At 39.7% G+C, this 21743-nt stretch overlaps 2 protein-coding genes across 5 annotated transcripts in view; one reads left to right on the top strand and one right to left on the bottom strand.

Annotated features, from left to right (window-relative positions):
* The first annotated feature begins 4077 nt into the window (after positions 1 to 4077).
* LOC143177236 (tubulin glycylase 3A) lies at positions 4078 to 8279 on the top strand. The gene is made up of 10 exons (XM_076375091.1): positions 4078 to 4100; positions 4217 to 4655; positions 4738 to 4849; positions 5075 to 5286; positions 5507 to 5914; positions 6124 to 6331; positions 6402 to 6492; positions 6721 to 6918; positions 7205 to 7464; positions 7960 to 8279. Exons 1-10 carry the CDS (start codon positions 4078 to 4080, stop codon positions 8277 to 8279), a joined length of 2271 nt encoding a protein of 756 aa, XP_076231206.1.
* Positions 8280 to 9315: 1036 nt separating this feature from the next.
* Positions 9316 to 21743, bottom strand: part of LOC143188601 (zwei Ig domain protein zig-8-like) — a 126370-nt gene continuing 113942 nt past the window's right edge. For all 4 annotated transcript variants that reach the window (XM_076392925.1, XM_076392923.1, XM_076392924.1 and 1 more), the window contains 5 exons: positions 18211 to 18377; positions 13884 to 14094; positions 12233 to 12360; positions 10739 to 10907; positions 9316 to 9750 (listed from right to left, as the gene is read on the bottom strand). In XM_076392925.1, coding sequence (XP_076249040.1) covers positions 9644 to 9750; positions 10739 to 10907; positions 12233 to 12360; positions 13884 to 14094; positions 18211 to 18377 — 782 coding nt within the window. In that variant the 3' untranslated portion in view covers positions 9316 to 9643. The remainder of the gene's footprint in view (positions 9751 to 10738; positions 10908 to 12232; positions 12361 to 13883; positions 14095 to 18210; positions 18378 to 21743) is intronic.

Below are 21743 nucleotides of genomic sequence, written 5' to 3'. Positions count from 1 at the left end.
GTTCAAAAATTACTTCACTAATTGTTAATCCTTTCCTTCCGCTGTGTATTCCTTAATTAACATGTATCGTGTAAGCAGATAGTCAATAATGTTATTTGAGGTTGATTGAAATATCAAGAAATAAAGGAAGTGTACTACTCCATTGCACGGAACGGATCTCCTCTAGAATCCCTTGGGTAAGTATTCCAAGTATACATATTCACTTAAGGGATAGGGGATCTCCCTATCTCTCTTTCCCTTTCCATCGCTACAAGGAAGCGGTAGCCCTAAACCCTGATTCTTTCTTCAGAGGGTTTGTGTCTTCCTTCCTCGTTTAAAAACATAGAAAACAAGAAAGGAAGCAAAAGAGAGAAAAAAAGCTTGAGGAAAGAAAATAGAGAGAGAGGAAGGAGGACTGAGAGCAGTTGTCCTCTGAAGAATGGATCAGGAAACAGAGATAAAGGATTAGAGGACAACTCCTCTGTTTGGGAGCCGGAGCAAGAGTGAAGGGAATGAGACAAGGGGGAGAGAACATCAGTCCCTAGAATGAGTACCTTTGGGGTACTCGCACAGAGGACTCTAGAGTTTATTCGTCCTCGGCGAAACCAAGGAAGAAACTAAGAAGATGACAGGTTCAGAGTTGTATTTAGAGCTTTTCTAGAAAATAAGGTAACAACGCTGACTCGATTGATTGGTTGCCCGTACGCGTGAAATTAAACTACCGAGGAACACTTCGCAAAATAGGTTTACGTTTTTTCTTTTATGTCGATGTTCAGGTAAGACCTTCGCCGCAGCGTAGACTCGAGGTTAAGAATATTTCAACAGAGAAGAAAAATTCCCACGGATCCTTTAAGAACCCGTGAAAGTCGCAGTTTGAGACTCTTTCCCTGAAAGCATCGCGAATGAACCTTTTGCAGCATGTGTAACGCGGTAGGAGTAATATTCGCGTTTCGAAGAGCAGAGCAGGGCAAAGCAGAGCAGAGCAGAGTAGAATAGGGAAGGGAAGAAAAGGCGAAGGAAGTTTGGGGAGAGGCGCGGCGAAACGGGGCCGCGCCAACCTTCGCAGCACCATGAACATAACCGACAAACTTCGTAACTTGTTTCTTCCTCGAAAACGATGCATCGTGCAAGATCTACAGAGATCGGGATACAAGTACGAAAGTACTCGAACGTCTTCAAACAAGATTACGATGTAATAAGATTTATACAATTGCGAGTTTATTCTTGGACGAGCTAAACTCTTATTTCAAATCTATACTTAAAAGCGAAGATATCTACGACTGTGTACATACAATGAGTAACGTTGCATTGGCTTTTTTCCTATGATCCCATAATTGCATCGAAGAGATGATTTTGTGCGAGTAACACAACGATGTCGCATCAACGGCTGTTTACCATTTACGCAGCACGATAAGTACTTGAAGTCCGTTCCAAGTTCCAGTTAAGGGAAACTAGTTTGTAGAGTAAACTGCGATGCAAACTTCCTAACTCATTTCTTCTTCGAGAGTATACAATCCAGTAACAGGATCAAAGTAGAGGAAGAACGTATATATCTGTATACATATAGAAGTATGCTGGAGAGAAAAAAATAGATTATCGCGATAGGTCATAATAAAATAATTGTGTAAGCGGTTTATCTCGATCTCAGATAAAGCACATATGAAGAAGCTGAGAGATCAAATTGTAAATCCTTCGTAAACAGATTTAACAGTATTGACTTTTGATTTACATCGAAATATTTGGAAACTCGTATATCCTGAAGGATAACTTGTCGAACGTGAACCTTTTGAAATGTATAAACGCTATCCGGAACAAAGTTTGATCCTCCTGTCCGGAAAAATTTGTCGTGCAGAAAAAAAACATTCGTTGCATCGAAAAAGTTTTTGTAGTCGACGTGCATTGTTTGCGGATACGAGGGTTCTCTTGGAAGCATTTTCATCAATGGAAAGGTATTTTTCAAGTTTCCTACCAGCTACCTTTGTTTTTTAACTTTTTTTAATCGCCCACACATGTTTGTCGCTTATTGTGTCAGGAAGAATAACGTGACGAAAGTAATTAGAAATCGATGAAACGATTTCATTAATAAGACTGAACGGTTTATTAGAAACGTTGGGAATTTTGATATCGTTGATTAAAAAGTTTCACGGCACTTTATTGGAAGTGGATAGTGTACCAACAAAGTTAAATCTTGCAAAAGTTTTCTTTGTTACCTTTATTATGTTGAATCGACGAACATGAATTTCCGATAGTTCGTAAATTAATTTTCAGCATTAATCACGAAGATGTTTAAATAATGCTTCATTAATAACGAATTAGTGGATCCTCAGATTTCAGTTCTGGGTTCGGTCATGCCACCCAACTTTTTACGACTACAGGTGACATTCAGCTCGACTGCTTCGCCCGATACTAACAAACTCTCTATAAAAACCGATCCTTGACTTTGTACTCGAAAATTTCAGCTCTGGGCTCGTGGTAATGGTAACGATATGTATGTGTGTATGCACTATGTACTGAACCTGCCGTTCCTACAAAATCGATTTACGAAATATTTCATTCTATCAAGGATATCGATTTTCTGCAAATACTGCTTCTGTATGTAGTGCATACATATGTACGTGTTCCATGCATTCTACAAATAACCATATGCATGCATTTAGGCACAGGCATATTTCACTTCCGGCAGGTTTTATTTTTTCTGCACATCACTGTTTTCAATGTTTTATTGACAATATTTTTGATTTATAAAACACACGCGATGTTGGAAAATTAAGAATAAACAACGTAACGTTCTTTAAAAGTTAGTGGAGCGTGCATTCTCGTGGGACAGAGGAAAAAAAGTAGACGATCGGGTAAAAGCAACATGTCCGTCCACTGATACCTCAAGGAAAATCCATAAATCGCAGATATCCAAAACGTTCGGAGTAAAAGAAACATGGAATAAATTATAAGGTTGAACCGCGTGCCTGAAACTCTCGTAAAAGGCTTCCATTGAACTTAAGAACCCACTATTGAAAAACATCCATGAGGAAACCTCTAGTTAAACCTCGCAAGCCGATAAAACTTTAAGTCATTCGCTACAGAAAGTTGGAAAGCGTATAACTGGACGATTTCTATCAAGCTTCTTCAAGCGTTTCCACGTTAACAGAAATCCTGAAACCGTCATTTTTCTAACGATGAAGTAATGTCCATGTTCTCAAAATTATGCGTTACCTTTCCACCAAATGAAACTAAATATGGCAAGTACAATAGTTTACAAAATTGTCATTATATCTTTAGAAGTTTAGTGAAATTTATTTTTCTTTTTTGGTGGGATGCAGTTAAATTGAATCTATGAACAAAATAAAATGTTTGCCCGAATATATTGAAATTGTGTTATAATTTAACCAAATATCACATTTCACGGCTTCGATAAAATGTAATACTGTCTAGTATCGAATGAAACCCTTTGAGTGACTTTATCATTTTGATTCTGATTCACTAAACGAAATGTTAATTTGGTTGCTTTTCGTCAGATCTATATTAAGTATAAATATTGATGGTAATTTAATGGAATTTGAATAATGCATAACGATAGCTATGATTTGCATGTAATTTAATCATAAGTTCGTTGATGAGCCGAAAAGTTTCGTAAAGTCAGTGTCAAATTAGTACAGCCCCAGCTAATAACCACAAAAAGCAGTTTCTCCAAAGTTCGCTGCATAAAGGGTTAATTACTTAGGCGATTAAGCTTGCTAGACAATAAGGCGACGAGGTTAAGCTAGTGGGTTGATCGATTTAGCCTTTCCCACTTGATCCATTAGGTGTTCAAAGTGTAAGAACATCGATAAATATTTGCATCGTCTTGAGCGTTTCTTCTGATCCAACTTTCCCTTGTGAAGATACTAGACCTTTTTAAGCGCATCCCATCGTGTTTTTCTTCGCTCAATTTCTTAAACGTAATGATAGAAACGTAATGAACATGATACATGTTCAAACTTGTACCTCCGTTCAGTTTATGACATTAATATAAATTATCTAATTGATTCAGGAACTGACATAAAGTAATTTCAAGAGTTCGACAAATTATTGGATTATTTGCAGGAAGCTGCTTAAAAAACAATGGATTTACCGCTCGATTTAAGGTATGTGCATTTGAACGTGTTCTCATTGAATCGGTAACGGTGATGACTATTAGCCGAGGTGAACGCAATGATTAAAGTCAGGAATGAAATTGAGTAGATATCGCGTAATAAATTAGAATGTTTCACCTTCGCCGGTCAAGGGACATTAAGACCACAAGAGACAGCACGGTGGCGGTCTACACGAATGAAGATAAAGCGAATCAATCCAGCTGCAAATTGGGCCCTTTGATCAACCTAGAAAAGAAGGAGAGCCCGGTGAATCCGTACAATCGGGCGGACTGGACCAGAATGAATTCGAAATGGCCACTTCCGGACACGGATGACAATGAGATCAGTGCTGTTAACAGCCTGCCGCAGCTTGACTGCGGAGCATTCCCGAAATCGTACATGGACACGTGTTCCTGTTGCCCTCGGGAGACCTTTGACAAGCACGACACAGACGCAATCACCAACTACACCAGTATCATTCTCAAAGACGATAGTTGTTGCAGGGCCCACTGGATGAGGAAAGAATCTTATCAAAAAATTAAGGCGAAAGTCAGCAAAGCTGTTAAGGTAACGCTGAAAGACGTAGATATTTGGTAGAGAATCACTTAAAGCTTCAAAGCGTATTCAGAAGCGTACCATCGTTTTTCAGAGGCATAAAATATTTTTGATACGCGGCGAGTTGCCAAAATTGAAGGAAGCCCTAGAAAGAAGAGGTTGGGTGCAAAAATACGAAGCCACAAAAACAAGAACCCTACCTTACGGTTAGCTTCCATGCCTCCTTTAATTAAATTTTTTCCCCTTTATATACTACTCTCTCGCTCTTTCTTTAATTAAAGATTAACCGCATAAACCGTCGAGAAGATATTCTAATAAAAAGGTGTTCCAGTTGCTGCGAATTGTTTTCCCACCATTTTAAACTGTTCACAACCTGACAGTGCGAAATGATAATTGAAAGTTTTCTTAAATATTATCTATTGAATTTTCAGGTAGCGTAGCCAGTTTGGAAGCAAGATCATTGGGTGATCTAACTCAACAGGACGGAACATTAAACGAGAAGGCGGTGATTTTCGCTTTATTACGTCACAAATCACCGGACTTTATATGGGACTGTCGAAACGACTTTGTAGACTGGCATCGTGGACTGAGCTGTAACACTCTGCTCAATAGATATCAAAAGCCTTCCGTCTATACGTCTAAGGTTAATGCCATTGTCTTTCTTTGCGAATATTACTATTCTACTTACTATTCTATGATCTAGGAGATACGCTTTCAAAATAGTAGAGTAATTCGAGTTGAAATATTTGGAGAATTGGAATGTACACAATTGAAAGAATAAGAAACATGCGTGGTTCTCGCATTTTTATTGCGTGCATTCCATAAAAGTACGATAAAGCAACTTTGGTCAACTACTAATGTAGCTAGGAATGGCTCGTTTGTTGGAAGAGGCACACTGGTTGTACGAAAAGGACGTGTCGAGCGTGCTATTCCCGCGAAGTTATAACCTGAGCAGAGAGCCGAAAGCTTTCCTCGAAGATTTTCGTCTAACCGCTGCCGCTGGTCTGTTGAAATGGTTCGTAGAAAGAATGCAGGATGGTCGCGATACGGTGAACCTGGGGCAGCGTACGATTCCAATGAGTCGTCTGGAATTCGCTATAAAACGCTGCGAAGAATTTATTGCTTGCGCAAACCACCAAAACACAGATGAAGACTTTGTCACCGAGCTTTCGGAAGAGGAATGGAATTCTTTTTTAGACGATTACACTGTGACCGTCCATGACGGAGGTGGAATCGAAGTTACGTCCGAAAAGAGTGAAGAACACTTACAAGTATAGAAATATTTCTTCTGTTCTGTTGAACTGGGTAAAAGGTGAAAGGAGAAGTTGCAAACTCGGACAGGATATTTTCGTTCGAAATGAATTTTGACATGAAATGCTTTCACCCAGTTCACAACACGTTTTGCTATACCAATTAGTTTTTTCTATTTGGTAAAAAGTTCTTCTTTCTATGACTTTTATCGTACTGGTGTATTTCATAGAAATATTTTGAAGCGGCAAATTTGACTCTGTCGAAGTTGAAGGAGGTCGATCCGCAGTACGAATTGAATGGAATGCGGAACATTTGGATCCTGAAACCGAGTGAACTTTGCTGCGGCACCGGAATCAGCATATCTCATAACTTGAAGGACATATTCCGAAGAATAAAAGGCAGACCAAAAGACTATTTCATCGTTCAGAAATATATCGGTGTGTGAAATTGTTTCGTTTCGAATTCTACCTTGCCTTCTACAATTCTCTATCTTTCTCATTTTTCCAGAACGTCCTTTACTGATCCACGATACAAAGTTTGATATAAGGCAGTGGTATTTAGTGACCAATACGTTTCCAATGACAATATGGCTATTCAAGTAATTGAAATTCTTTTCATAACTTTCACTCGGCAAAATCTTGAATACTAGATTAGTTCGAGGGAGAAATTTTTCGCTCGAGAAGCGATTTTTTCAAGAGGTTCTACGAGGAAAGTCGTTTCGGAATGTTTTTCGAAAGCATTTCTCCATGACCAGTAAAGATTCGGCTAGATTCTATCAAGGAATTTCCTCGATCCTTTTCTATCTTTTTCCATCTTTTTCCATCAGGGAGGGACTACTTCGGTTCAGCTCGAAGCCCTACACTTTCTCAACTTATCACGAAGCGATTCATATCTGCAATACCGCCATTCAAGAGAAGTACGACGAGGAAAGGAGGAGAAGGAGGAAACGTGGAAATTCCGAGGAAGTCGTAAAATCGATTCGCGATCAGGGATGGGACTGCGAGAAGCTGAACGAATATTTAAAGTAATCTCCCGACCGGTCTGTCCGTTATATACGAAGTTTCGGTTATCCCTTCGTTACGCTCGACAGTCCTTGGGGATTTCGAGATTGATAGATCTAGAGGATAAATATGCCTGAAATCACTGTCTATATACACTGTCTTAGACACTGTCCTAGATCGACTATCTTTTCATTTATGCTATCGTTACTCGCGAACATCGATGACAAGATGTTCTTTTCATATTTCGTAGAAGAAATATTTCATCGTAATATGTAGTTTGAATTTAGTCGATAAATAAAATAACATTAGGCAAACGGGACTCGAGGGTGAGCCTTATTATGACAAGATCTACCCGAAAATGTCAGAAGCTATAGTTCTGACGATGCTGGCCTCCCAAGAACACATGGATAGACGGCGTTGCAGCTTCGAACTGTACGGAGCCGACTTCGTCGTGATGGATGACCTTTCCGTCTGGCTGATCGAAATCAACACGAATCCTCGAATGCATCCACCTAGTTCGAGAATTACCAAGCGCCTCTATTCCAGTGTCCTCCAAAGCTTGGTTAAAGGTTAGCAAACTGTGATCTGTAGGGAATCGTAGACAGAAGTTGTCATGAACCGAGACTGCAGGAGAAAGTTCCTGAAAGTGGAGATTGGAGCAAGACAACAAGAGATAGTATGTTCTATGTTCCTCGCGGACATTCGAACGAGCTTTTCGAATCGCCTCTACAGTATCGAATACCGAACTTCTGGCCTCTGATTAAACAAGTTTGCTGGGCAGGAATACGAATCGTGTACTGCCTCTGCCTCAACTGAAGTGATTTACGATCGAATCTGGAGCGAACGATGTAATATTCTGCCTTTTCTTTTTAACCGAACAGAAAAACATGGCAGCTGCTGTGACAGTGTTCCTTTAACTTGATTCTTGCTCGTTCGACCGTGAACCACGCATATTTCTATATAGATGTATATTACGATTTGGGAAGGGAAGAATTATCAAGGAGGAGTAAATGGAGCGAGAAAGAAGTCCTTCGTTACTAAAGCTGATCTTCCGTTTGTTTCAGTGGTAATGGATGTTCCTCTGAATGCAGCCGCCGACACGGGTGGTTTCAGTCTCGTCTACAAGCAAAATATACCCGACTTTCGGCCTTATCTCGGCCCTTGCCTCTTCGTGTTCGGCAAGTCGATAACGTTGCAAGAACACCCGCGAAAACGGGAGAAAAGGAAGAAGGTGAACAATTGGGTGAAACAGCAACAGCAGCAGCAGCACCACCACCACCACCGTGCATGGACTGCTCCACCTATGATTCCACGCTTGAGGGAACCAAAAATAGTCGACTTCATCGACTACTTGAATACCGCCCGCTGCACCGCAGCCAACTGATGCATGCGCTTGTTATCGTCTGTGCATTCAGCCGGTCATGGTCGATCGATAAACGACGAATCAAAACATACAGAGATTTCATGAAGCACGGTTAATCGAGTGTTGCATTCGAGTTGTTACGTTAAGCAGGCTATAGAACGAATCGCGAAGCTAGGTTGAGACGCGAAGAATCAGTGGAAAGTCGTTAAAGGCCGAAACGCGACCCAGTTTCTCGCGCGAAGTCGAACATCGAAACGGTTTTGGCGAGCTCGCGTTTCTGGCTTAATCGCGACCGACTAAAAAATAGCTATTCCCTTTTTTTTATTCCCTTTTCGCAGCAACTTACCCCGCCGCGATCGCTTTATTTACAGCTCGGCAATCTCCTACTACCTACCGCTTTAGCCAAGAGATGAAAATTTTGTTTTATCCCGGCCGGTCGAGTTTGTTGCGGCTCGCGAATATTCGGCTCCGCTCGTATTTTACTAGGAATTTTCGGTGGTCTGTGTGGCGAATACGTAGCTTTCCGGGAAAAGTCAGTTGCGCCGTGGTGTAATTAATGGGCGCAAGGTAGACCAAGTAATTAACGCTGTCATTAGCCGGGTGTCGTCGCTGCGTCGACGTCGTTTCTTTCGACAACTTCCTACCAGAAATACTCGTTGAATGTGCTCGCAAACGCTGAAGAGAAGAATCCACTTTTCACGCAAAGTCTTTTATATCGTTAGCAGCGTAACGAGAACAAATAGTGGTGCATCGAGTAACGCTTAATGTGCATAAACTGTGTGTGATATATTTTTCATGGACGGACAATGCAATGTTTTTTGCATTGGAGGAAATATTTTGTCGTTCGAAACATGATGAAAATCAATGGACGCGACCGCCTTTGAACAAACTATTTCGAAGAAGTATAGATAGAACGTCCGAAACATTATACTTATTTTTTCTCTTCAAAGATACTATTCATATCGAATTTACTGATCAGTGGAGCAATAACGAGGGAGCAACTTTATTTCTGTCAAATATTTGTTGCTGATACACCAACCAGAAAACAACCAGAAGATAAAGACAATCGTTTTATTGATATGTACATACAATAAATTTATTTACAAATAATACAATAAATTTTGACGTCGTAAGTTATTCGTTCTTGATGATATATCTTAACAAAATACTACGCCCTTACCGATTATTGTGCCGTGCTGATATTCGAAAACTCTTTGGTCACGGAAATTGAATGTAAATGTAGGTAATATTCGGTTTTACCCTGCACAAATATTTACCCAAAGAATGTTTAACGATCATAGGCAATGCGATTCCCTGAAATCGCGCTCTATTATTTCGTGTCGGGTTAGTATTTCTTCTTTCTCCCGTCTTCTCCCTCCTTTTTCTTATATAAATATTACGTTAGCTATTACTAAAATTATAAAACACATCGGCCGTGTTTTGGCGTACGATGAACTGCCATCCCCGTGGTGCATCGCAGCCGGATGTTCTTCTGCAACAGAAATTTCTCTCTGATCGCGTGAAACTTTTTTAGCTTCTTGCATAGCGTTTTGCATATTTCAAGAATCGCGATGGGGCAACCATTCCGAGCAATTAAAGGAAAGAACGCAGACATAGGTTTGCCGGTGGATCAGTCAAAAGGATGACGGTGATAAATCACCGTCGTGCACGACGTGTCGCATCGATCTGCATTCGCGTCAGGTGAGGCCGTAAAGGCCATTGTACCGAGCAATTAACGCTTGAAGTTGATAAATAACATACCGGAAACTCGGCTTAACTTATTTCGAATTATCGTTAAATCCACGCGTCCGCTTCTAGACCACGATACGGCGCGCTGTAATAAATTTACTTCTGTCCTAAGCAAGTCTGTACCAGACACACTTCTTTCTCGCTTACTTCAAATCACGCTTTCTTTTACAAATCGTTCCGTTCCGTTCCGTTCCGTTCCGTTCCGTTCCGTTCCGTTCCGTTCCCTTCCGTTCCCTTCCGTTCCCTTCCCTTCCGTTCCCTTCCGTTCCGTTCCGTTCCGTTTCGTTTCCTCGAAATGCCTACTATTCTGATTCAACAGATCTATTCGCATCCTGAAGTGAAATGGGGTGCGTGAGGTGCACGCTAAACTGTGAAACTCGTCGACTTAACCGCACAATTTACCATGATTCACCGCTGACACTGTTTTTCAAATTGGTACATGTATCGTGTCGATCTCGCGTACTAAATTCACGTGACATATAGGCAACATGTGTGCAGCTTTTATCGCATTTATCGCATTTATCGCATTTATCGCATTTAGACGCGGAACTCAGCCAAACGAATGCCGCCGTCGCGTCGGTGGTAATTTTAGGTCAGCCTCTTTTGAGAAGACGAACTAAGCCGTAGGTAGGTAGGTACTAGAAGAGTAGGAGAAGAAACCGGCGGTGGTAGGTAGGTGTAGCGGTTAAACGAAAGCAATGAACAGTTTTGAAATATTTGGTAGGACTTACCGTTAACGACGTGCACCTTAATGCTGCTAGGATTTGCGTTGCTCGGCTCGCAAGTGTAGATCCCGGAATCGCTCGGCACCGCTTTCTGGATCATTAAACGGCTGGTCGTTTCAGGACCTTTCTCCGTCACCAAGCTGATACCGCCACGTGGCGAGTCGAAATTAATTACCTGGACGAACAGATAAAGTTACCGTTCATGCGTATCAACTTCATTCGCTCCGATAACAATTCTCATTTAGATTCTTGATCGATCAACAGTCAAGACTTCGCTCTCAATTTCGTTCAATGTCTTTCTTTACGCGAGATAAGACAAAAATATTATTTCGAGCCTAAAATTTTACAGAACGTAATTTACAATTCTCTGATTCTCTATCAACAGTTCTATCGACAACTTCATTTATTTCTACCTGTTCCACGAAATCTAACGAGGAATCGTTGCGAGAAGCACGATATGCGATCGACAATCGCATCACTTTCAGAGACTAAGCTCCCGAACCATTAAAGGAAACAGAATCGAAATGGGCTTCATTTCTTCTCTGGATTACCGCCGGATTGCTTCTATGCGCTCGGAAAATCTTGCATTTACTTGTCGGCTACAAATGCACTGTCATTTATAACTATATACTAACTATGTATATTAAAATCAAATTAAAACGTACGAATCGGCTAGAAATACACTATACACATAATATAGCTCAGAAAATATTAATCTCTCCTTTTTCTTCACTATTAGAAACAATGATTATTTTGTCTTGTCGATGTATGTTCCGTAAAACCACCAAAATCCTCTACAACATCGAACAACTCGCAAACTGCGTGGAAATTCTGTAGCGATAGGATGGAATGAGGAAAAATTTCTACGTAACTTTTTGGTACCTAACTTCTGTGTGTTTTACCTCAAAATATTCATGTATTTTGAATAAATATCTATGGATAATTCGTCTAGTTCGTGGCAGGTAGAAACATTATTGGATCCTCAATAACAATCGACTTCTGCGATTGTGCAGAGTTTCGCAAGTTTGCCTTCTCATATACCCATCAAAACTGGCTGTATTTACCGAATATTCTCGCAGTGGCATATGATGCTCTTGCATCGTGCAAAGACAAAAGATACTTTGCTCGAAGGTTCGTGAGAAGAATGGTAAAAAGATAGGTATAGCGTATGAGTCGCATTTTCCTCGACGTTTTCCCTTTGAGCGAGTACAAAGAACTCTGCTGAAACGTAAAAAGGACAACGGGCTGCTATTGCAACCCGTTACCTTCGACATTAACCATGTCCCGCACATTCTATCATCGTGTAACGTAATGCGTTTCGTAAAATTCTTCAAATGGGTAAAGCAAAAGCAAGCAACATTTTCTATGCTCGAAAAATTTGAAAAAGAACGTATCAAAGACCGTTTGAAATGAAAACCAGCTATTCAAATAATACACCATACTGTTATAGCGTAGTTGTTTCAAGAAACCGAGCATTTAGTGGATTATTAAAACACTCACTTCTGTGTTATGACTCCAGATCATCATGGGCGGTGGTTCTGGGGCATATTTCACGACGCAAGTCAGGTTAATTGTGCTGCCCTTATTTACGAATAGGTCAGGAGCGCCAACGATAATGGTAATGGGCTCTGAAATAGAATTTCAAACATTTATACTGTACGCTTATATTATTAAATTCGTCGAAATATTTACTATAGCAATATTTCATAATTTCAACTTATTTCTACAAATTAAGATTTTATGAAATCTAAATTAAGTCTGAAACGGTTGAAGTCAGAACGGTTTCAGTTAATCAACCGAAAAAAATTTCTTCCACACTAATTATTATTTCAGTTTTAGCATAACAATCCTCTGAAACTTCAGAAATTACAGTTTCCGATTTAGAACGACTTCATAGCAGAAACGTTAATTAATTAAAATTTCCTCCTCGTCCTTCACCTTTCAATTGATCCCACTTAAATCGTGTAGCGTGAACTGATTATTTTTTCTTTCTTCTTTTTTTTCTTCAAAATATTGCACGACCAAAGAAAAAGGTGAGATCGTGCGATAATAAACCAATAGAATAGATTAACATGATATAATATTGTATAAATGACTGATATTTTTATCGCACGACAAAATGTAGAGGAGAGCGTTTTCAGGTCAAGTCAGTGTGATAAGATCCTCTCATTTAATAGTACGACCCGGTTAGGATATCAGAGCAGTCATTAACGGTACACCTACGAGGATATACGAGCTCACAAACGGCCTGGTTTCACCTGCTTTGTATACCCGCATGAAATCTTTGCATGGATTTTCTACGTATCCTCGATTAACCCCTTTCACGCGGCTTTGATATACATCTCTGCATCTATCTTCAACTGAATTTCAAACACATTGATCATGGATATGCGCGCAAAAGTTTCGTCCATTTCTTTTTTTTGCAAACGTGTCGTTTCAATTTTCTGTGGAAATTCACCTTCGTGTCTTACAAAGAATTTTTCGGAGGTCTATTCCCTGGCGCGATGAATATGTTTCCTCGTGTTTTGTATTCTCGAAAATTCGAAAATTCGAAAATTCGAAAATTTGTAATATTGAAAAAATTAGAACGATTCGTGATTTTTAAAAGACCGGTTCCCTTGAAAATAAAATCTAACCGCGTTAAGCATGACGAGATATTATGGATTGACGTTAATGATTTGCCGTAATACAATTACTGAACGACGTATCAAAATTAGCGATATAATTGACCCACATATTGTACAGTTCATTAAATCAGTCGGATATTGGCGTTAAATGCGAATACGGGTATACATATATTGTGATGCTTTGATATTTATGATGCCTCCGAGGCGCGTGTCAACTTTAGAAGTGAATAATGATCACGTTCCTATCGAACAAATTCTCCTGTGATTTATCGTGCAGTTTTCTGCACGATACCGAAATAATCGTTTATCACGAAGTAATCTTCGGCAAGAAAAATCTAATAAACCCTAATGAAATCACGAATCAGCTCAGTTATAAACATTTCGTGTTGTACGAAACATCCTACGCATATACGCGCTCTCCAGAGGTTTTGGGAAAACTTCCATCATAGAGCTGATTTTCAAACAAACGATAGTAGATAGTAGACATATTTTTTAATCAAATCCACTACATACGGTATACTTACCGACTATGGTTAGATAAATAGGATGACCGATAGGCGGTGTCGTGGATATTTGGCACTCATAAATACCGGAGTCCTTGCGCTGAGGATATCGTATCTTCAGCGTCCAGTCTTCTGTGTGAGGAGCATGTAGAGCCTCGAAACGCTGATCGCTCGTGTACGTATAACGACCCACCGTTAACAAATGTATGTCTCGATGCCTCACCCAAGAAACCTATAGTAACATATTATATTAGGAAAGCCTGTTATTGAAATCTTCGTAACTGACTATATACCGAATAAACGGTAGAATAATCATCCCGAAATAGTAGCTCGATAATTCGTATACATCCGATTTTGGCAGGTGGATTTTGATAAAAATGAATTATCACGGCGAAACGAGTTATTTCATTCCCTTTCTCTTTTTCCCTTGCTGAATTTCATCGATTGAAGAAAAAAATGGGTCAGATTCGTTAGTCGTGGCAATTTTTGCGGTTAGCCGATCAGGTAAACGTCTCTCGACGAGGTCGATAAAAAGTTTCATGGGCAGATCCGCGCACACGCGTATCGTACTAATTCCGATTTGCCAACTGGTCGAGGTTCGCGCCTATTTAAACCAATAATCTATCGACGATTTCAATGGACTACGAACCGTAATTTCGCCGAGCGCATTCTCGGGAGTTACATTTACATTCGATTAACCTTAATTGTCGCTCAAAGGCCAGCCCGAATGGGTGCGACGATAATCGTACAAATTACTGCTTATTTTATTCGTTTGTTATAATGACGACAAAGAGCGAGAATTTGAAGAAAAATAGAGAAGAAGACTCGGTGGATTCATTACCGTGGAAATGGCAAAAGAAACGAATATACGTGCGAAATATTCAAATATATTTCATAATCTTAACGAATCGCAGCGTATTCGATCGACGCCTAGTTAAAAATCACTTAAAAAAGGAAATCGTGCCCGTAAACATTACGTGTCAAATTCGTTTGCCTCAAAGCCGTTGGAGCTCTTTCACTGCGGCGTCAAAGAGACGAATAAAATTGAAAGGTTCACCTTAACCGGCGAAAACGCTCAGCGATATTAAATCGTTGCGAAGCACGAGCATATGAATGAAGATTCACACGAAATATTTGATTTGAAATCGTTTCCACTTGATCACCCGCGGGAGAAACTTCGCCGATTATGTTTATTTCTACGTATTTCGATTTGGAAAGAAAATTTTTCATTTCCATATATTATTTAGCTACTTATTTCTTTTTCATTACAACGACATATATTGTATGAAATTATTATAAAACAGACTTCATAAATTGTGAAAGAAAGATTGCTGCAATTTCACCGAACTTATTTCAAATGAAAGAATATTTTCTACTGAAATATTGGGAAAGTGAAATAGTTTATTCGATTATGGTTTTTCTTCAGGCAACTAGTTATTATCTCTACACTGTTAGATCTATACTGTTCGGAGCAACGCAAGAGACCAACTGAATGAACGGGACTATAAAACCTCTAGTCGTGGTTCATTGTTTGCGATGACTGGAGAGGAGTAATTTCTGTTGTTGAATTTTTGAAGGACAGATTAAATGCGTGAGATGGTTAGAACTTAAAGAGGAAGCGAATAAAGGGAGAAGGATCGTAGTGAAATGGAGGGTCTTTTCAAGAGTGTATTTCGTTTCACGGATGCTCCCTGGCATAAACCAATTTCCCGTAACGCTGGCTCCGTTCTACTCGAGGCGAATGTGATGTCACCATGGAGATTCGGTATTGTCCTAGCTCGGCCGCGAACCTGGCAGCTGCGGCAACCTGCGAGTTCTCGAGATGACACCGGTGTGTCATCGGCATTAGTCGCGGCATTGTTTGCTGAAATCCAACCGAATCTATGCAGCTCGCATGATCGTGCCCGCTGCGCCGCTTTCCATGCACCAGTCGAGCTGCATAGTATGCTGCATTTACGGGTAGCCGCGCGAGTAAAACGCGGAGCCAAGTGTCCACGAATGGCTCCAAGCGAATTTCGCGGTTTCCTCATTCTCCGAATTACTCGCCTCTACCCGCCTCTACCCGCCTCTACCCGCCTCTACCCACCTACCAGTCAACCCCTTTATTGTCCTTTCATTTCGCTGGAACTACCCTGGATGCGTTAAATAGCTCGTAAACCAAGATTTATTTACAAGTGTTTCCAGATTTACGTAAGAGCTGTCGACAAAGGTGGGACAAGTCTGCGGCAGAGCTTAGCTCCACCAGGAATCGGCAACTGTTGCATTCCAAACGATACTCTGGCGCTAGCAAAACTTCGTGCGGTGTATCGTTAAGTTTGCAAAATTCTTCAGAAGAATAAACTTACGAATATTCCACTATTTTACAGTCAAACAATTCTGTACTTTCCTACCAAATGATTTTGCTAATAACTATCAAGTAGAGAAAGTAATTTAATTAAATTAATAAACAAGTGCTTCAAAGAGAAACTTTCTCTACTTGACCTAGTCAAGTTACATCGAGAATGTACCGCAAATACGTCGACGATGTATTCGAGTTATATCAAAAACCTTGTGTTCAAAACGTACCAAACATGGATTAAGAAAGAATGAACAGAAAACTCTGAAATCTGTAGAATATCATTTCCATCTTTATAAAATCAAAGTTTCTTAGTCTCTTAGTAGATGTATATTATGGCCATCTGTAGCGTTATTTGCGTTAGAAACGTTGCCAATAGTTGTTCACTGTCCGACGTTCGTTCCTATTGACGCTTTTAGAAATTACAAAGGCTCTTACCGTTAAAGTAGATAGTACAGAAAATGGAATCGACAAAGAAGAAGGAGAATAGACCTTGAGAAAATACGAACTCGTTGATCTTCGTCGGGATAAAGGAACTAATGGGTTACAGTCGATCTCAGACTTGTCAGTCTGCCTTTGGTCTCTTATACGTTCAATTTACAAACCCTCATGTATATTGCACTAACCTATCGTCGTATCGTATTGATTTCAAGTACCTTGTTCTTGAAAATCATAAGAAGACTGTAGATTCTAGATCGAAGACCTACGAAGAAAAGTCTTTGAGCTTCTTTTTTAATTTTCAAGAAAAAGTGAAAAGAAAAACTAGATATTGTTTTTGTTAGTACGAGGTGTTTTCATAATTTACTACTCTTCTTTATGCACAGGTATGCGTAGTACATTTTACACTTCACGACCGCTAACATTTGTCTCCGTTCCAATTAAATTGGATTTTTCATATCGATTTCGCAATGCGAATGGGAGCATCGCAATATTCGTTATTGCTACTGCGATCATCATTCACAGCTACTGCATTCATCGCCATTTTATTGTCTTTATTTATCTTATTACTATACCGTTATTACCATTATCGACTTCATTCAAATGATCGCTATTAACATTATTATTTTAATTGAAGTAAAAGCATCGAAATAACAAATTATTACAGATTAAATTGAATTTTGATGAGCTGTATTTGACTCTTCTAGATAGCTACTGTAACCCTTGCGTTTTTGAAATCCTTCTACAAACATTTTTAAGAAAAAAAACTACCTTCTCTTTCCCGCCCCGTATTCTAGTAGAAAAATGTCTTTAGAAAAATTCAATTTACGAGTGAGAAACTAAAGGTTTGCCCTTTAAAAAGAGCATAGACTCGCTACAGCAGCTCAAAAATCGACAACTTTTTAACCCGAAATTATTTATAATTATATATAAATGAAGGTCCTTTAATTTTGCAAAGTGTATGATAATTAATATTCATATTTATAAAATATAGTTTCAGTATAGAATGTGGCTCGTAAGAATTTTTGATAGGTGAAATATGTCTCCAGTCACAGGGTTTGGCCGTCAATGTGATAAAAATTGACTTCGTTTTAAGCGATATTATAGTCATTACCTACACGATATTCCAACAGAAATTCGAATTCACTTACCTACTAATTTTTACTTTCTTCTCTATATCAAATAAAAGCGTCCATGAATCGATACATTTTAAGCCCGATTTGTGCGTTTAGCTTTGAATTCTTAATGAATTTTGTGCGAATCACAACTCTTATAAAGCAAAACTAAGTTTGTGCTGTTGTTATTGCTTCTATCGAGAAACTTCGACCAAGTCAAACTTGCTGTTGATTACCCGGTGGTTTCTGTACGTCTACTAACGAAGACCGTCATTATCGCCCCGAGGGTGTATTAACAATCACCAAATATACCGTGATCACATATTTTTATCTTCAGAAATTTACAATCATATACTTTGCAATGCAACGGAACAGATTGCGACGAGGTCTGTTTCAAAATGCACTTTTAGTAGATACATTTTAGTTGAAAAAAGGTATGCTTCATAATGAAACAACTCACCGTTCGATTTCCAAGGTTTTTCACTTTGCATACCAAGTGCACAGTTTTCCCCACCAGACCGGTAAAGTTTGACTGCATAGTGGTGTCGAAATGAGGTCCCGTTCCAGGAGTTGGCCATTCCTCCAGAAAGTCGGTTCGAAAATTTCGTAGACATGACGCTATACCACCTGAAAGTGATCGGATACTTAGTCATCAAGTGATTTATAATCGTTTGATTGAAGTAGACTATTGAGAAAATTTCCATATGTCGGATAAATGTGTAAGGACAGAAGATAGGAAAATTTTCAAATTACTTATATGCCATTTATATTGCTATACTTCCTCAGTGCGTAATCTAGCTAGAGAAACAGGACACAAATAGATAAAAAGGGAGACGAAAGGGATTTGGAATAAAATAATCTCGAGCTAACTGGCTGCTATTCAGTTAAGCGATCTCTCGGGAGAAGAAAAGCTAGGAACTTTCAAAGAAATTAAAATACGTCGAGTCGCGACCATTTCCACGGCGTTAGAAAAAGTTGGTCGACGAGTGTTAGATTGAAGAAAAGTTGGAAAACGTCCCAACGATTCTGTAAACTCCTTCCTTCGTTCTTACCTCGATTATTTTATGAGAGGCGAATAGTCATTTGAATTTGAATGTCTGTCCATGGTGAACATAAAGGTATGCTTATGGAACAATAGAGCAAACTTTTCAGAATTGAAACAATAAAATAACTTGAACAGGGTGTTGTTTCGTCGAAATTTGTTTGCTGGTACGATGAAATTCAAAAAATCCTGTTTCCGTCTGTTCGGCCAACTCGATATAACGTTCTTTCATCAACTACAACTTTCCATCTGAACGCAACGTGACATCATAAAGCTGTATATCGCATGTAGATATCGCATGTAGAATATTGAATACGTCCGTAACCAGAATCAACCGCATTCGATGGTTATTTTTTTCCATAGCTGTCGGCAATGGACCATTGTCGCAGCAAGAACGCATAATCTGTTTCGTGACTCGCCGCGATCACTACTAGTGATCACTAGCCAACGCGTTTCGCTGACGCGCGACTACCCACAAATTATGGTCTCTGTAATCGGTAACAGTTTTCCATGAAGATGTATACGTTCGCGTAAAGGTAGTTTAGTTTTTCTATGGATATTTGTAGCTCGAGGCAGTATACGGTGCGGAAAATAGATAATTGTTAAAATAGATGTTTACCGAAACGCAGAATGGAGAAATAGTCGATCGTGGGGGGGGTGCCAAAGACACGCATTGGTGGTGAATCGGTACTCGGAACGAATAGAAGGCAGTTTCACGAGGGTAACAGTGTGTAACGCGACCGACAGTTTGGGGACCATCGAGCTATTTTCCTCCTATTCTAGCGGAATAACATCCATAGAGTGCCATTGTTCATGAATGATCGATTCTTCTCCTCTCTTCGCACCATTTGCCACCCCTAAATTGCTCAGTTTGAATTATACAACGGAAAACGCAAGCAATCGTTTCGTATACATTTTATTATTTCGCCTCGAGTTCTCGTTCGTATTTATTCAAGTGTGGATATTTCGCGCGCAATTGCTAGAAAAGAAATTCGTTATTAGTGCATAAAAAACGAGACGAAATGATGAGGGGAGAGGATCTCGTTAAGTTCTCGCAAAGGTGGGCGACAATAAAATCGTTTGCCGAACGGACGCTTAATCGATAGAAACGAGCGAACAGAGATCTAAATACTAAACCGAAGTGGGATTTAGCGAGCACGAGAACGCGCACGAATTCACAGGGGATCCATTTGTTTTCGGGAAAAGAACAGCAGCGTAATCGCGGATTCGATCGGTGAAATCCGATCAAAGGTTCAAAGCGGAAATCGAGAGGCGCACTCAAAGCCCCGAGATCAGTCGACGAAGTTGAAATGCGGAGAAGAATGCCGGCGGAGCTTTTCTTTGCGATTGCTCTTCCGAATCATCCGCATGTAGGGAAGCACTTTCGCAACGGGCAAATTCTCTTTCGTTAGTTTAGTAGACCATGCACTCGTACGCTACACGCTTTCAGTGGGCCACGCCGATCCGAAAGCGTTTAAGTCGAGTTCACCTTAAGCCCGGACCAACAACCGCGTTCGCTCATCCGCTCTAACCCAGACCTAACCATTCATTTTCTCAAACAAATACGCTCTGCTGATTCACTCTTGTATCATACTTTCAAAAGTTTGACAACATTATCCCTGAGATTCAAAACTTCTCTATCTATTGATTTACAAGTTCTACATACCATCAATCTATAGTTTGCGTCTATAGATGCTTTCAGAATATTATGTTTCAATTAATTTCCTTTTTAAAAGCAAATCGAAGTGAAATAAAGTTGTAGGTTCAGTTAACTGAAACGCTTAAAAAAAGCCAAATAAATGGTTTTATTTCTCATTTCGCAACTTTATTGATCATAAACTGAATAGGTAATCGGTTCAATATGATCGACGAAGTAAAACAGTGATAGTGAACTAAAAATCTACTCCAGGTCCACGATGCTCGTTCTAGGTAAAAGTCAAGCTGTATGGCAAACGAATTTCCAGCAACGTTTCAGAATGTAAGTACTTACGTCACTGTTGGAGAAGAAAGGCTTCCAGAGTGAACTCTCGTTCCTCCTTCGCGTGGAAATTTTAAGGTCTCCCGTACCGTGGACTCTTAAACTTTCGAGCGGCATACGAGTTAAGACGAGCTAGCTAAGAGCAGCAGCTAACACCGCGTCTACCGCAACCACCACGCCAGTCGTACTTCGACGAAAATTAATTTCGCCCTGGAACGCCATGGTTGAATTTTCCTTGCGATGTGTCTCGACTTTCCACGAAATTCCCAACGACTAGCGGCTCCAGGTGACAAAATTGCATGGGCGTTGTCTAGAATACATGTATTTTCTCCCGACGTATCCACTCTGTACGAGTAAGCTTTCCTTCAGTAAGCGTCACGTCGGTCCATTTAGCTGGATCTTTGAGAAACTTTATTTCGCAGCTTCTCAATCACGAATAGATTATTAAAAGAGAAGGGCTGACCAATGGAAAGCACATTTCAACCTGCTATTCCTGCCAACTAATTGTGCGTCGAGTTTCGCATAAACTAATCTTTCCTTTCAATCAAGATCAATATTAGAAACACAACAATTTCATTAACTCAAGCCTTCGATTCAAATATCTTCATTAGCAGCAACAATTAACAATTTATTTTGTTACAAGGAAATGCATTCATTTTACTGGGTTTTTCTTTCGCGGAGAAATCGAAAGTTCGACTAACTCGAAAGTATACTGCAGTCCGCGACTTTTTCTCTTCGAAAACTAGGTATTTCTGAATGAACTGTGAATCCTGTTGCAAGAATATTTTATCGTCCATACGTATCTGTGAAACGTTTCCAATACTAAACCGTTAAAATAATTACACGATCGCCGGAATGAGTTTATTGACCTATAAAATATACAATAATTGCGAAACTTTTCCACATCGCATACACATTAGTTGACCTCAGTGCAAGTTTATCAACTCGTTGTATTTCAAGATATGAAAATCGA

This window comes from Calliopsis andreniformis, chromosome 3, assembly GCF_051401765.1.
Source record: "Calliopsis andreniformis isolate RMS-2024a chromosome 3, iyCalAndr_principal, whole genome shotgun sequence".
Classification (NCBI taxonomy): Eukaryota; Metazoa; Arthropoda; class Insecta; order Hymenoptera; family Andrenidae; genus Calliopsis; species Calliopsis andreniformis.
The sequence above is the reverse complement of the archived record's forward strand: the minus strand, read 5'-3'. Positions and strand labels throughout refer to the sequence as shown.

What these genes read in the sequence shown, in the direction of transcription:
- LOC143177236 (XM_076375091.1), top strand. Translation starts at nt 4,078, where the DNA reads ATGGATTTACCGCTCGATTTAAG. An exon ending in AACAAGAACCCTACCTTACG is followed by an intron (nt 4,850 to 5,074) that starts GTTAGCTTCCAT and finishes TTGAATTTTCAG; the next exon opens with GTAGCGTAGCCAGTTTGGAA. An exon ending in CTTCCGTCTATACGTCTAAG is followed by an intron (nt 5,287 to 5,506) that starts GTTAATGCCATT and finishes CTACTAATGTAG; the next exon opens with CTAGGAATGGCTCGTTTGTT.